General features: G+C 43.6%; 1 protein-coding gene across 1 annotated transcript in view; it reads right to left on the reverse strand.

The window, feature by feature from the left end:
* The window catches only part of AUH (AU RNA binding methylglutaconyl-CoA hydratase), a 122,703-nt gene extending 109,327 nt beyond the window's left edge, over window positions 1-13,376 (reverse strand). Inside the window, exons 1-2 of the mRNA XM_021712963.1 lie at window positions 13,309-13,376; window positions 13,113-13,200 (exon numbers count right to left, since the gene is read on the reverse strand). Coding sequence (XP_021568638.1) covers window positions 13,113-13,200; window positions 13,309-13,311 — 91 coding nt within the window. The 5' untranslated portion in view covers window positions 13,312-13,376. The remainder of the gene's footprint in view (window positions 1-13,112; window positions 13,201-13,308) is intronic.
* Window positions 13,377-16,490: the final 3,114 nt, after the last annotated feature.

A 16,490-nucleotide genomic window follows, 5' to 3' on the forward strand; every position in this document is an offset into this window, starting at 1 on the left:
CCACTGCACTCCAGTCTGGGCGACAGAGTAAGACTCCAACTCAAAAAAAAAAAGAAAAGGCTCAAGTCAAGTCAAGAAGCATCACATTCTTGCAGCAACGTGACAATTCGCATAATTTCTACAGCCCTGGAGTCTCAGTAAAAATACAAATTCTTAAGTACTTTTACTTACGATTTCCCTACACTGAATCTGAAGATATCTTTTAACCCAATTAAATATAAAAATCTATCTCTAAAAACATCACCCAGTACATTTCTATAGTGACTACCCACTTGAAGAAAGGGACTGCTCTGCCACATGATTCTATCAGAATTCAAGGCTCTGATAAATCGGGCTTCTGCCTGGGCAACTTGTCAAGACCTTATCTCTACAACAAATCAAAAAATTAGCTGAGCATGGTGGCACACACCTGTAGTTCCAGCTACCTGGAAGGTTGAAGTGGAAGGATCACCTGAGCCCAGCAGTTTGAGGCTGCAATGGCCGTGAGCGTGCCAATGCACTCTAGCCTGGGCGACAGAGTAAGACTCCAACTCAAATAAATAAATAAATAGGCCTTTCTTTTTCCCCAAAGTGAATGTCCTTTCACCAGCCAAAACCCAAACTTTTCATTTCTGTTGAGCATCTCAGCCTTTCTGGCCTACCTCAAGGATTCTTTCCTAAAGGTGAGTCATTTCTTCCTCTCCCAGAGAATCAGATCAGTTCCATCAGCATGCAAATGATGGTAACATCTCCATCATGAAACGATACCATTCATGCCCCACAGACTTCCAGCATCGCCACATTTCTATGAACTAATATAAAATAATTTATAGAAGGTACTATTAACTGCAGAAAATAAAATGTTAAAGAGTATATAGAGAATGATACTAAGAAAATAATGGAAAGAGGTAAATGGTTATGTCCTTGATTTTGCAAAAAGAAACAAGAAGGATAAATTAGAAATCAGTGAGACTGACATCCTCAAGGGTGGGAATCAGAGGGAAGAACTAGAGGGGGCAGCGGGAACCAACACATCTATGCAGAGGGTTGACTTCTGAAGCCATGTTAATGTTTTTTTTTGGTTGTTTTTTTTTTGAGTTGGAGTCTCACTCTGTCGCCCAGACTGGAGTGCAGTGGCCGCTTCTGGCCACCGCAGCCTTGACCTGCTGGGCTCCGGCAATCCTTCCGCCTCAGCCTTCCGAGTAGTCAGAATCACAGGTGCACGCTACCACGCCCGGCTAATTTTTTGATTTATTGTAGAGATGAGTTCTCGCCTGCCCAGGCGGGTCGCGAACCCGCGGGCTCAAGCAATCCACTCACCTCTGCCTCCCAAAGGCGCGGGATTACAGGCTGAGCTACTGAGCCCAGCCATGTTAATGTTTTAAACATCCAAGACAGGACAAGCAGGAGTAGGAAACCAAGTATTATTTCAAATGAACAAAACATAACCACACTGAGGGAGAAACACTCCAGTAGCTTTCCACACAGCGCTTTCAGTCTTGCATGTTACAGCTTGACACACCCTTAGTCTCAAGACTCAAAGCACTGAGGCTCCATGCGTACTAGGGTCACATTCTGGTGACTCATAGAAGGCTGAACACATCACAGGCTGAAAACGAGTAGAACAGATGCCCGGCGACTTACAAGGTGCTGCAACTCCCACCGAACCTCTCATCTTTGCACATAGCAAGTTTACAACTCGTTCCATAAAAACCCGGTAAGTCGAGGTCATGTGCACCATGAGAACACTAGTGAACCCAGCTAAAGGGTCTGTTTACCACCGTGGTACGACCAGCACTTTCAAAAGCACGTTCTGTCTATAACAGGATGGAGCCAGCAAGTCAGTATTCTGCAGATAACACAATCGCAAAAGGGAGAAGACGAGAAGGGGCCTGCAGTGCTGCTCTTGGTGGAGGCGTCAGGACAAACTTGGGGCTTCCACTGTGTAAATGTAGTAACCGATATTACCGTGTGGTGTGCCAGGCTTCTCTGCCCACCTCTTAGCTCTGTCTCAGGACATGACCCAGCACAGAAACCCACGTGGCAAGGCAAACAGCAGCCCCTCGGCACTCTTCTCCACCAGGGGAGAGGACTGGCACTCTGGACTGTGATGGGGCCACCGGCACTGGTCATCCTCCCTCAAAATATGTGAGAGGGCTCTTTCCGAGCAATCTGGGGACGACGATTCCACTCTCTCCCTAAAGGTACTTTCCAAACTGGACTGCAGAAGGGGGTCCCAAATAAAGCACAGTGGCCCTGCAGCTCTGGGAAGACAGAGCTTAGGGAGGCTGAGAGAAGAAGAAGGAGACAGCCTCTCAGAGGAAGAACGCCAGTCTCCTGCCTTGGCCCCTTGGGCTTTTAGCTGAACCCTACACAGCCCTGCCCCCCAGGCAGCTCCAGAGAAGGAAGACTACCAGGAGCCTGCACTGAACAAGTCCTGCTGGTGACACCACACTGAAAGGAACTCAACAACGACTGGCAGAGACAGAGAACCTGGGAACGCCTAGGCCCAACAGACCCTCCAGCACTTAAGAAGCTGCCTTCTGGAACAAAAAAGTCACTGCCTAACAAAGACATCTAGTAGGTCTCTGTCTCATCTGCCACAAAACAAAACCAACTGATAGGTAGTTCATGCAGTCTAGGAGAGAAAAATCACCAAATGCTTAGGAGGAGATAACAAGTGTATAATATCCATTATTACATATTTTAATGTGTAAATAATATTGGTATTTAACTGATTTTTGGCCATGCTGCCTTTACTCTTAAGAATGTAAAAATAAGCCAGGCTCAGTGGCTCAGCCTGTAATCCCGCACCTTGGGAGGCTGAGGTGAGTGGATTGCCTGAGCCCGTGGGTTCGAGACCTGCCTGAGCAACTTGGCGAGAACTCATCTCTACAATAAATCAAACAAAAATTAGCCAGGTGTGGTAGCGCGTGCCTGTAGTACCAGCTACTTGGAAGGCTGAGGCGGAAGGATCACAGGAGCCCAGCAGGTGGAGGCTGTGGTGGCTAGGAGCAGCCACTGCACTCCAGTCTGGGTGACAGAGTGAGAATTCAACTCAAAAAAAAAAAAAAGTAAAAATAATGACAACCTCCATCTCTCAACCTTATTTTGCTCCAAAAAGTGATAAATTATTCTAAGAAAAATTCTAGTCAGGGGATTTTTAAGAACCATAAACCTCAAGATCCTCCTAACTGGTCTTGGCTTTCAGTCTAGCATCCATCCAAATAACACTAGCATGGTACCAAATGCTTCCGTTTGTAGGCCATCCACCAATCACACAAGACAGTGTCAGCCAAGAAACGGCCCTCTAGGCCAAGCCTCCCCAGCTGCTTCCTGCAGAGCCCAGAGTCACCCAGCCAGCCCAGCCCCTCTGGCGGCCAGGAGGGGACACGCAAAGGAGAGGAAAAGGAAGGGACTATGAACCCCGACTCAGCACACTGCAGCCGCTGACTAGTCGATGCCAAGCTTTGTATTGTCTCTAAAGGGCTGTAAAAATCAAGAGTTACAGAGGCCCACAAACCCTCCAGTGCCCTTTCCTGCAGAGGCCGGCCTCCCTCAGTCTCAATGAAGGTCACCCCCAGAGAGAACCCTAGCAACGCACACCATGCTGTTCAGAGCCACTTCCAGAAGACAAACACAATGTCCTTTGTCTTCTGATTTTTCTCAACTCCACCTTTCCAGAGGCTGGAGAGCCACCAACCCCAACTCAGACAAGAGCTGAGTTGTATTCCCCTTGCCTCCCGTGAGAGGGGTCTTATGTAGGGGGGACCCCATCTGGCCTCTCGCTGCCTCCAACGTCCTCCTCCCCACTTAAGTGGGTGGCCTGGACAGAGAGGACTAAAGGTGGACAGCCCGGCACAGACCAGCTGCCCACCCTCTGGGGACTGGCTCTCTCTCCCCCAAAGGCAGATCCCTGGCGAGGGGGAACACATGGAACCGGAAGTCCACGGGCGCCCATCTGTGAGGTACCTGGCTGGACATGGATCCTTCTCTCCCTATCCCTGGCTTCTTTCTGCTCCTTACCCAGGGAGTGGCCTCTGGCCTAGGCTAGCCTCTGAAGGGAATGCATATTCCCAGTAATGACCAAAGAGCTGAGAACGACATGGGCAGCACGCTCACTCACTGTGACAGAAAGCATCATACAGCAACTGGAGTCATTAACTTGCTTGATCATAAGACTGCTTGCTCTACTGTCCTGAGAAGCGGACTCTTGCTTCTCCGATCGGCGGCCATCGGTGCCTCCCATAAGTTCTAATAAGCCAAGGTCTTTCCCTGCTGGACCTCCAGGTGACCCCTTTGGAACAGGTGAAGAACAACACACGCAAGCCCTCTCAGATATGGGGCTGCCACATTACAACATCCAAGCTCCATTTTCAAACAGTGTTAACAGTAAGAAAACCAATGTTTAGTTTCCACTGGTCCCCCGTTTCCAAGCTCAAGAGAGTAGGAAAGTGGCCAGATCTACCACTTTGTGAATTTACCCTAGGCACAATCTTCCACTTACAAGTCTCTGATGCTATCTCAAGAGCAGCCACTCTTCTTCAGCCCCCTGCACATGCTCATATCAGCTTCAGCGCAGTTTGCTGAACTTGACCACAACACTCCAAAGGTGCTTCCTCAACAGCCCAAGGGCTCTCATCACCCCGAGCTGTATGCTAAGGGCTTTCTGAGCAGGTGCTGTTCTGGCAATCACCCTGCCCTAATTTCAGGGAGGGGCTCATTGTGGGGGAGGACTGTGGATAAAAAATAAGTCAGAAGTAAATGCAGGAACTGAGAAATGCCAAGACAAAGCTACAGCACGAAGGCGTGATGGGCAGGGGAGAAAGGGAAGCAGGGAGACCCGCTCTGCCCAAGTGAGGAGGGAAAAGCCCTCCATGGAGAGGAGCGGAGCACAGGGTATGAAGAGGAGCTGAGCTGAGCAGAAGGGCAGCGGACCACGTGGCGTGAACAAGAGGAGGGCAGTGGGCCACGTGGCCAAAGGAGATGACGCCTGGCCACAAGGGCCAGTTTCCCGGTGCTGCTGGACAAGTAACGACAACTTCAGGGATTATCACACAGGCCTGGGCCAGAGGTGGACACTGGGCTGACCCGCACATTCCTCCCAGAGGCCCCAGGGAGAACGCACTGGCCCGCCCCAGCTCCTAGGGGCCCTTCTCACACAACTGCACCCTCCACGGCCCACCCTCACTTCTCCCCCTCAGACTCTTGCTGCCACCCGCTTGTCTGCTGATCCTGCCTTTGCATGGGGTCCAAGGGTGAGTCAGGAACACTCCCCCTCAAGATCCCTAACTCCATCTGCCAGCAAGGCCACATGCTCACCGGCTTGGGGATGACGACATGGGCTGTGCTGGGGACACGACTCTGCCCACACGCTGTGTTTCTGAGACTATCGGAAACTACCAAAGGTCCTCTGGGCCACACTGGGTAAAGAGCTATGAGCAGGACAGAGAGCAGTGGATGAGTCGGCCGGCTATGACGACAGGTATTTCCCATCTCTTTGAAAAGAGTGGTAAGCACAGGGCCTAACGTAGGGTACAGGTGAGTTTTTTAAAACTTGGAAATAGAGTCAGAAGTGAATTAGTTACAGTCAATCGACCATTTTCCTCCTCAGAAAGGGCATGAGTACTGAGTTAGTTCAAGGGCAACTCTGACATGCTCAAATGAAGAAACTAAAATTAAGATACAGTCGACTGTCATATAACACGGGTTGAACTGCACAGGCCACTTAATACACAGGTTTTCTTCGACCTCTGCCACCCCGAGACAGCAAGACCACACCTCCTCGTCCTCCTCCTCCACCTCCTCCTCAAACTCCTCAGTGTGAGGATGACAACGATGAAGACCTTTAGAATGGTCCACTTCCACTTAATGAACTGTAAACACTTTTTCTTCCTTGTGACTTTCTTAATAACATTTTCTTTCTCTAGTTTAGTTTGTTGTAAGAATACAGTGTTGAAAGGAGGTACTTATTGCAACCTAGAATAAGCCTACTTTAGCATAGCCTTTTTGTCTCAGCATAGCCATTTTTGCTTAGATTTTACCCCGACATGCTTTGAATCGAGCACAAGTTAGACATAGATAAATTTCCAATAGGCAGGTTTTAAAGAAGCGTTCAGACATTTCACTGCAGGCCAAGCTGGCAGCCTACCCCACCTCCTCGGCAAATCTCCATCAGATGCAAGACCAGGACTGTCCAACCTTTCATGGTTTAGCACAATAATCTCTAGGAAACTTTTCAGGTTCCTTGTCAAGGTGGAAGGTCAAAGATCACCCCTTGGCCAGCCACTTTTTTGCTAAGGAGTTTGTAGATTGCAAGTCTCCTGCAGGGAAAACCCCTCCTCCTGTCTCCCATCTAGCCCACCACCAAGGGAGCAGTCATGCTACTAACCCACCCATCTGCCTGCTGTCTATCACCTGATGTCAGTACCTGCGCTTACCTGCCCCTTCCTGATGACATGGAGCAGACCACCGCCCAATCACGCTAATGACCTGCCCCCATCCAAGGGAAAGGTTCAAAGGACTCAACCATGAGCAGCCATTTTGCCGCTGCCCTGCTAAGCTATGGTGTGGCCATGTTCTCTTTGAGCGCTCTCTCTCGCTCGCACACGCTCGCGCTCTCGCACTCTCTCTTTCTCTCTCTAATTTACTTTCTAAATAAACTATATTTTCTAATCTAACTTTTGTGCAACCCTTTGCATCTTTCATGCAGCACCGGATCACACACCAGACACCCCCAGCAGGCCTGACCTAACATTCTGGAGGCCCCACTGGAAGAGTGTAGTCCTAACATTTTTGGAAGTTCCACCAAGATCTCACAAGTATATAACACACATAACATACAGACTATGTGTCGGTATGTGTTTATGTTATGGGCAAGGCTTCTGTCAACAGCAAGCTATTAGTAGTAGTTAAGGTTTGAGGAGTATGTTTAAAGGTCTTTCTGAAGGTTTCATCTGAGGCATGAGAGAACAAATCACTGGCCACTGGTGACTGAGCTCTACCTCTTGGATCACCTCCCTTCCCCAAAGCTTGGGGGAAGGTGGTGCTAAAAACTCTATCCAACCAACTCCAGGTTGGTTTTTCTGACAAGCAGCCCTAACGTGAAGCTGTCTACAGCCCCCCGTCTCAAATCTCATTACCAAACAAGACGCTCTTATCACTCAGGAAGCTCCCAGGGTATCAGAAGCTCTGTGCCAGAGCCATATATTCTTTTTATTGCATACTGTTTTTTACGATAACACCTCAATCACTATCTTATACATATACAAAAATTTACTCGCACTGTATCATAGGCCTAAATATAAGATATAAAAACTACAAAAGTACTAGAAGAAATCATAGGAGAAAATCTTTGTGATTTAGCGGCAGAGTTCACAAGAAAGCACAAACAATAAAAAATATTGATAAGTCAGTCTCCAACTGAAAAGCTTTTGTTCTTCAAAACCAAGTATAAAGAGGAATAAGCAAGCTACTAAGTAGGAGAAAACTTGCAAAACAGATAAAAAAACAATACAGAAAAACTCTTACAACTCACTAAGAAGACATTCTAACAAAAACATGGAGGAAGACTGAATATATAATTCACCAAAAAAGATACACAGGTGACCAGTAAGCACAAGAAAAGATGCTCAAGACTATCAGTCATTAGAGAAATGCACACTGAAACACAGACATATGACTACACAGCCATGAGAATGCCTAAAATTTTAAAAAGTGGTACTATCAAGTGTTGACGAGGATGTGGAACTCTCCTACACTGCAGGTGGGAACGCAGAACGATTTCAAAGACAGTGGGCAGTTTCTCATAAAACTAAATACATAGCTATGAAAGAGCCCAGTAATTTTATTCCTAAGTATTTATCCAAGAGGAACAAAACCATACACTCACAAAAGTCTCACGAGTGAATGGTCACAGAAGCAGTATACAAAAAAGTCAAAAGTTGGAAAAAACCAAGTGACCATCAACAGGTAAATAAACGGTGGTATATCCACACAATGCACTACTCGGCAATAAAATGAAAATCATATACAGCAATGAAATGAGCCGACTGAAACATGTCACATGAGGGAACCTCAGAGCATGATGCTAAGTGAGAATGGCCAGACACAAAGACCTCCTGCAGTATAAGTCCATTCACAAAAAATTCCAGAAGAAGCAAAACTACAGCAACAGCAATGAGACGAGTAGTTTAAGGGGTAAGAGCACGGCAAGGGGACTAACTGCAAACGGACACAAGAAAGCTTTTAAGCGGTGATCATGTTCTGTATCATGGCTGATGATGGCTTAGCGTCTGTCACAACTCATGAATTACATACTTAAAACTGACTAATTTTATTCTAAGTCATTCACACTTCAATAAAACAGAAGTTTTTTTATTTCAAAAAATGCCACACAACAAAAAAATAACAAAAGAACCCTATATTTCCATGCCACAGGAATACAAATTTGTGGTAGCTATCCCTTCATGTTACTTATTAAATCCTCTAAGGGACTAATACTCAAATACATAAATACAACAACCTAAGATTCTGAAACAAAAATGAGTAGATTACTTACTTCATAAGTGAGAACCTCCCATATATATCTGCCCATGTCATAACATCTGTATCCATTTGAACAATGTCATTGAATATAACATGCAATAATGCATGTTTAGTGAGAAGTATTTAGTCATAACACAATTTACTAGAATTCAAATGCAGAAGCAAAACTACCCTTACTTTTTAAAAAAAACCCACACTGGTATAATTAGTGATACACTCAATCGAGAGTTCTACATATAGAAATCAATTACCAAGAATTGTTTATCATTTATTTTGGGAATTTCAAAGGGGAAAAAATCATCAGTTTCAGTAATTTCTCATAAAATTTCATTTAAAAAATGTTACGGTAAAAACAATGCATAAGCACATGAGAATAGAAGAAAATAGTCGAAAGGTAAAAATAAACAGATGACTGTGATTACACTTTCATATCCAATGCAGCAGCCCAACCAAAAGGACTGTTTTACAATTTCATGATAGGCGATATATTAAAATTTTAACTGCCTAAACACTTTGAAATAGCAGAACTATTTCAGCTTTCATGTGTGTTTGTGTGTGTGTGTGTGAGACAGAGAGAGAGAGAGAGAGAGAGAAGGAAAGAGAGAAAATACACTTTAAAAATGAATATACAGCACCTAGCATATGCAAGGAGGCAGCATACACTCAGGTCAGTCTGTGTACATCAATATCTCTGTCCATGACTATGGAACTGATGCCTCTGAGTCTTCTTCTAAGAAATGCACACACAGGCTAGCTTCAAAACCAGAAGCAGCATTCGAATCTACGTGGAGAGCACGCGACAGTGATTCCCAAGCAGGAGAGGCACGCAGGGGACAGCAAGGCACTGCTACAGCCGTAACAATTATGACATATTTTAAATGTGTTTAGGTATTACTATGGTTGACAATGGAAACATTCATTTTAATACATTGCTGTAGCAATGACTATTTGATATTACACATCTTCTTAGTGTAGGGTCACTAAAATGTGTAAGGACATAAAATTTTAAGACCTTTAAAAGGAGATCTCACATTCCTAGATTTTAGGTTAAAAACACAGTGCAATCAAGAAAACCCTGTCCTGAAAGTCAAGAAGTAATCCAGCTGCTGCCTCCTTTGACGAGTTCCTTCTGCTCACAGGGCTCCTGTAAGTTAGGTGTGAGCGCTTCATTGGGATTGGATTGCACAGAAATTTTTCCTCTCAAATGTTGTAACAATATTCCAGGGACTCAGTTAACATCACAGTTTTTGTTTCCAAACAGAGAAATATACTCAGACACATTTTTCAAAATACAAGCTTTTCAAAATTACTTACTTTGTATATATTATAATTTGTTAATATAGTGAAACTACTATTTAAAAAAGTTTGAAGACAGAGAAAAGAAAATGTCATCCCAAATCTATAAACTTATTTATAGACATAGTTTCCACAGTAGCAGTAATCATGGACAGAAGATTTTGTATACAACGCGCTCTTATTATAATATGTACTGACCACACTTCACACTTATCACTGTATGTGTAGCATATTTATGTCCTTATACGTATCACTTTAAATAGCAGCTTGACACTTCATGAGTGCCTCTGCCCTATGTCCGTAAATCTGAAACATATTCCAAGAAGTGCACTGCGGGGATTCTCTCATTACGTGAGCATGGTAGAGTGCACTCACGCAAACCTACATGATAGAGCTGCTCCCGATTAGGCTCCGTGGTATAGCTACTGCTTCTGGGCTGCACACCAGCACAGGATGGGGCAGTGCTGAATAATGTAGGTAACTGGAGCACGACAGTAGGCCTTCGGTATTTAAACATGTCTAAACTTAGAAAAGATACAGCACAAATATGGTATTATATATTATTGGCCCACCATTACATAAGTAGTCCATCACTAACCAAAACATCATTATGCGACACATGACTGTATTTGCATATTTATATAAATTACTATACTAGACAGATAAAAAAATAACAAAAACCTAAACACTTTGAAATAGCAGAATTACTTGAGCTTTCATGTGTGTGTGTGTGTGAGAGAGAGAGAGAGAGAGAGAGAGAGAGAGAGAGAGAGAGAGAGAGAGAGATTCCTACGCTAGAGGGAGATAGAGAAAGTGGCACGCGCACAATAGATATTCCTATGCCCAAGAAATCTGAGGCAAGACCACTCCATATGCATTAAGTTTGTAGACACGAACAAGGTATTACTGGGACACAGATACACAGAGAAAGCTTTGAGGGGACAATAAAGGAAGAGGGAACATGATAACTGTGGAGGGATGGAGAGGGGCTAAGAGAATGAATAACCAATAAACGGGGACACTGTTTTCTTGAGGGTTTTATTTTTTAATATGACTACTTCAGAATACAAAGTAAAGCTTTAATTAGGTGAAAGACTGCATTCTTCAAGGATAATTAAAAAATGTGGCCTTATTAAAATTAAGATGTTTATACTAATGCAGGTTATAAATTTAAATATCCTTTTAACTATGTGAAGAGATTTATCTGGAATTTTATTTAATGTGTACATATTAAAAGACAGACCTACTAGACAGTCTATTTCAAACATATATAAGCAAGGAAAACTCTTCAGAGAAATTCGAAAGAATGATTCCATTATGTACACTGAATTACCAAAATAAATAAGTTGCCCCAATTTTTCTACAATTAAAACATTATTTTTAAATAAAATACAATAACAAATCTCATGAGTTAAAATATAAAAGATTATCCTGATTGTGCAAAAGCTTAAAAGAACACAAAGCAAAGAAAACTGATTTAATTCAGACAATGTATTCAAGACTAGCTTGTTAGTCTGATACACAGTATTTGGTACATCACTTAATATGTCCCCAAAAAGGGAACCTGTAACAGACCTGTACTAAAGCATTAATGACTTTTTCAAAGATACTACAGATATAGAAATGCAGAACAAACAGGCAGCAAAGGAATAGGTAAAATAGAAAGAAGTTTACTCCTCATAACTATAGCGTGACCATTATAAACTCTCTTACCAGAGAAAGACAGTAATACCAGAATGAACATTAACATTCATTGTTAAGTGTTATTTCGCCTTTACTACAACCACTTATCTCTCCTCAAAGAGTCATACAATTCAACCTTCATTAAAAGCCCTAAAGCTACTCTACAACTTCCCAATAAGCCACCCAGTGGCCCCCAGAAGACCTCTCAGCCAGCAGTCATGGTGGCAGCCCCAGTTACCTGAACCATGCTCACCTGACCCTTAAAGCTACACACATGGCCGGGCTCAGAGGCTCAGCCTGTAATCCCAGCATTTTATGAGGCCGAGGCGAGTGGATTCCCTGAGACTGCGGGTTCAAGACCAGTCTGGACAACTTGGCGAGACCTCGTCTCTACAATAAAAATCAAAAAATTAGCCGGGCGTGGTAGCACACACCTATAGTTCCACCTCCTTGGAAGGCTGAGGCGGAAGGATTGCCGGAGCCCAGCAGGTAGACGCTAGCTAGGATGGCCGTGAGTGTGCCACTACACTCTAGCCTGGGAGACAGAGTGAGACTCCCACTATAAAAAAAAAAAAAAAAAAAAAGCTACAGACATAAGAATCCTAATCCTCTAGGTATACATTTTTCATATTGTTTGAGAAAAAAGAATTCAAAATACATGAAGCTGCTATAAGAATCATTAAGAGTTATCATTTATTGAACACTGCACTATGCTTTAGGCACTATGCTTTAGGTACAGCGTCACAGGGACATCTCTGACAACCCTACTAGGCAAACACATTACTCACGTATGACAAATGTAAAAACAGAAGCCTGTGCTATTACACCATGACCCAAGTAGCTGAGAGTGATCACTCTGCACTCTCTGACTGCCCAACTGGAATTACAACTAACTCTTTTAGGTATGCTATGTTTTAAGGAATGTCCTAAGAAAGCAATAAAAGCTTATCAGAAGCCAAAATATGTACTGCATGTTCCTAAAAGTCTGTAACATTTTAAGGTGGAAGTCACAGAGATTCAAGCTTAAAAGAACTGAGGACCCTTAAAAAGGAAACTGAAGGCTGGGCATGGTGGCTCATGCGCTTTGGAAAGACTGCTTGAGCCCAGAATTTCAAGACTAGCCTGGGAAACACAGCGAGACCTCGTCTCTACAAAAACCAAAAAATTAGCTGGGTATGGTGGTGCCTGCCTGTAGTCCCAGCTACTCAGGAAGCAGAGATGGAAGGTTGCCTGAGCCCAGGGGTCAAGGCTGTTATGAGCCATGATCATGCCACTGCACTCCAACCTGGGCAACAGAGTAAGATCCTGACTCAAAAAAATAAAAAAAGAATGAAACTGAAGAATATTGGCCCCAGTTAAGACACTAAAAACATATTTTAGTGGCTCACAGTGCTTTTTCAACTTCTACATGTCACAATCTACACGTTACAAAAGATTCTTTCCAATGCTGACAGACTAAGCATATTTTTTCCCTTGTGAATCAGCAGGAAATAAGACAGAGTTGTTGGTAATGGAGTTTACACCTCAGATCAGTTTACTGGAAAACAGACCGTAACTGAGGAAAACTTAGACTACATTTAACTTCATGATACAATTTATTTACATACCGGCACAGAATATCCCTGGGACTTCACTCCTGATTATGACCGTCCGTACTTTCTTATCGGATTTCAAAGCATCCACAGCTTTTGATAGCTAAACACAAACAGGAAGGGTACGGAGGAAAGAGAGAAAAGTCACTTTCAGTTTAATGACAACACAGCAACTAACATGAGAAGCAAACTGTTTCATCTTTACACTCACCATTTTTATAAGATTTTTACTGAGTGAATTTTTGCCATAAGCTCTGTTTATTCCAAGCACCACAATCCCTGGTTAAAGAAAAAAAAAAGCATAAGCACTTAAATTAGTGAGGGATTCAGAGAGCAGACTCCACAAGACACTTGCAGCTAGGATGAAGCCTAACCACCCAGCACCTCACTGAGGCCCACTGCAAAGGCTCAGTCTTGTTCTCAGATTAGATTCCTTTTCAATACATGCATATTTTGTAAAGAAGATGGCATTCGTAACATGTACAAAGTCAACCAGTGTTTAGCAGTCACCACTTTTCTTCAGCCTTTTTAGGTGAAAAGAATGTCATGATGACATCATGTTCCCTTCAAGTTATCTCTTCTTACGCAGCACTGAGGTAATCTGCAACATTTTGGGAAACTGTACATCACTAAATTAGACTACAGAGAAGGCCACATTATTAGTGAAATTTTTTAATTATAGGATAGGATTTAAAATGGGTTTCATCATTTTCAAGTATATCCAGAAACAACAGCTAATACGTAAAATATTGTATCATCTGCTGTTTGCAAGCATACCATTATTAGTATCTCATTTACTCTTTCTGTCATATTATGTAGTTTTCAATAATTCCATCCCAGGTCTCTTCCCTGACTTCTTTCCACACACTTAACCTGAACACACTTTCACCTAGAAGTCCAACAAGCAATTCCAAAACAATCTACATAAAACGAAGTTCAATATCTCTCCCACAAAACCCAGCTCTCCCCCCTATCTGCCCCATTCCGTCAGAGGCCATCATCTAAATCCACCCTCCTATTTCCATTGCCAGCTAGATCAATTTTCTAAAAACAATTCTCTGCACAGACTTCACCACCTACTTAACATCCTTTAATCATTTACTTCAAGATATCTGAGTTCAAAGACCATCATGTGACAGTCAAAGTTCTAGTCAACCTGCACTCAAGTGCCTTGTCCCCTAAGCACAGATTTCGTTGTCTATTAGAAATGTCTTCCACTGGGTCGGGAGGGATATGGCTCCTATTTGTAACTGAGTTAGAATGAAGAAAACAAAATGTACACATGCCTTCACTGGGCAAGAAACAGTGCAGACTCATTTTTAAACAAAGTACAAAGACGAACTTCAGCTCACAAAAGAATGAATCTGCAAGGATTCCAAAGGCTTTCAGTAGGGAGAAACGCAGAAAGCAGGACAGGTCTCACAGGCAGGCTCTGCATTAGACAGCGGGATGATCTGAGACAGGTCCCCACACAGGAACGCCACCGCCAACAGAGCACTTCCACATGCCTCGGATGCTGCTCCTGGCACTCTGTTCACTCAATAATCCCCACTACACCCAAGAGGGAGGTACTGTTTTTGTCCTTAGTCACAGCTAAAGACGCAGACATGGAGAGGTAAAGCCACTGCCTTCAGCTAGTCAGCAGGAACCCAACCCCACACATGAACACCACTATGCCGCACTGTTCACACATCAGTTTCCTCGAGAGGAAAGGCAAGCGGCTAAGATTGGCTGTGGTCATTCGCTCACACACACTGAGTGTGCTCTATGGTGCTCAACCCTCAAGGAATCAGAGTCTAGGAGAGAAAGACAAACATTAATAAGAATAAAAACGTGCACAGTGCTCCTCATGCTGGAGTAACCTGCAATCAGAACTGACAGGGCCTGGGGGAAAGGGGAGGCTTGAGCTGAGATCAGAAAGATGAGTGGGAGTGACGATGGGGGCTGAATCTAGACAGAGGAAACAGGAGAAAGCATCACTGACCAGTCATGGTTGCATGGTCACACGGTCACACAGAAGGACCTGACCCCTACAGGAAGAGGAGAGTGACCCATCAGCGTGCAAGAAGCAGCACAATCCAGATTTTAATGTCCTTTCAGTCTGCTAAAATGTCTGCTCTTTATCATAAAAACAAGAAGTAACTACTGAAGGAGGTTAAGTACATGTAAACACACACGAGCACATATAGAGCCAGGAGTGGGAAACAGTGTCTGTGCTTGGATTTCATGCCAGAAGTGGACAGAGATGGATGATTCAAGGCACACACTGAGGTCCAGTCAGGAGATAACAGGTCTGGCCGAGACTGGCAATGGTAGAAACAAAGGAGAGTGAAAGAATTCAAGAGCTATTCAAAACATAAAACGAGGTGTGATGGACTGAGGACTGATGGAACTGGAAAGCCGTGTCAAGGAGTATCTACCAGGTTGCCGGCATCAGCAACTGGATGCAGGAAGAAATCGAATGGGAAAAAAAAACACATAAAAATACTAAGGAGAGGGTGGAGGGGGTAAAGCTTACAAGCTTTACCATCTTGAACTGAAGCGAATCTGAAATGCCTTTGAGACATCCATGTTGACAGCATCTCTCGGGATGGAGGGAAGAATGAATGCAGGCCCTAAGGTCAGCTAGCTGGGCTGAAATCCCAGTCTGCCACTTACGAGCTACTGACCTCTCTGTCCTCGGTTTCTAACTCTGTGAAGATATGAATAGTTCCATACTCCCTGGGACTATGTGAGGATCAAATAATATGACATATGCCAAGTTTACAATATAAACATTCAATTATCTCACCCCTCCCAGCACTAACATGTTCAATGCAATAAGTACTTAAGTTTTACTACAATTTCTGCTAGATATGATGAAGTACCATCAAAATGCTTCTACTATAGTTAATTCCAGCAGTTTGGATCCCATTTTGACGTATTTCCACCTCACAAAGCTGCAAATCAGCTCTGTAATCTAAAAATGAATCATCCAATACCAACAACGCTACCACCAAATGTCTCAGTAGGCTTCTGACACTCCAAAATGGAACCAAACCTTAGCTTTATCCAGCAGAGCCGAAAACCCTTTGTTTTGTAATCGTCTCATTTCATGTCACAATAGCTTCTCAATAACTCAACGCTCATGCATCCTCCTCACAGAGGCTAAACAGGCTGATCCAAACTGAGAAAAGCTTAAGCTTCACAAGCCAATCTTCAATTCACCTCCTTGTGTTTTACAGCATCAACCCCGCCTCATAAAGTTCACACACTGAAAGATGACTCTAGCGACTCTGCTGAGACATTTTAAAAAAGAATACATTTGGCTTGTACAAAATTGCACAACACACCAAGGTGAAAGTCTACCTTTCTGGGCCCTGCTAATTCCCCTTCTCAGACGCAGTCATAGTT

Source organism: Carlito syrichta, unplaced genomic scaffold (assembly GCF_000164805.1).
Source record: "Carlito syrichta isolate Samal-C Ts95f unplaced genomic scaffold, Tarsius_syrichta-2.0.1 Scaffold303796, whole genome shotgun sequence".
NCBI lineage: Eukaryota > Metazoa > Chordata > Mammalia > Primates > Tarsiidae > Carlito > Carlito syrichta.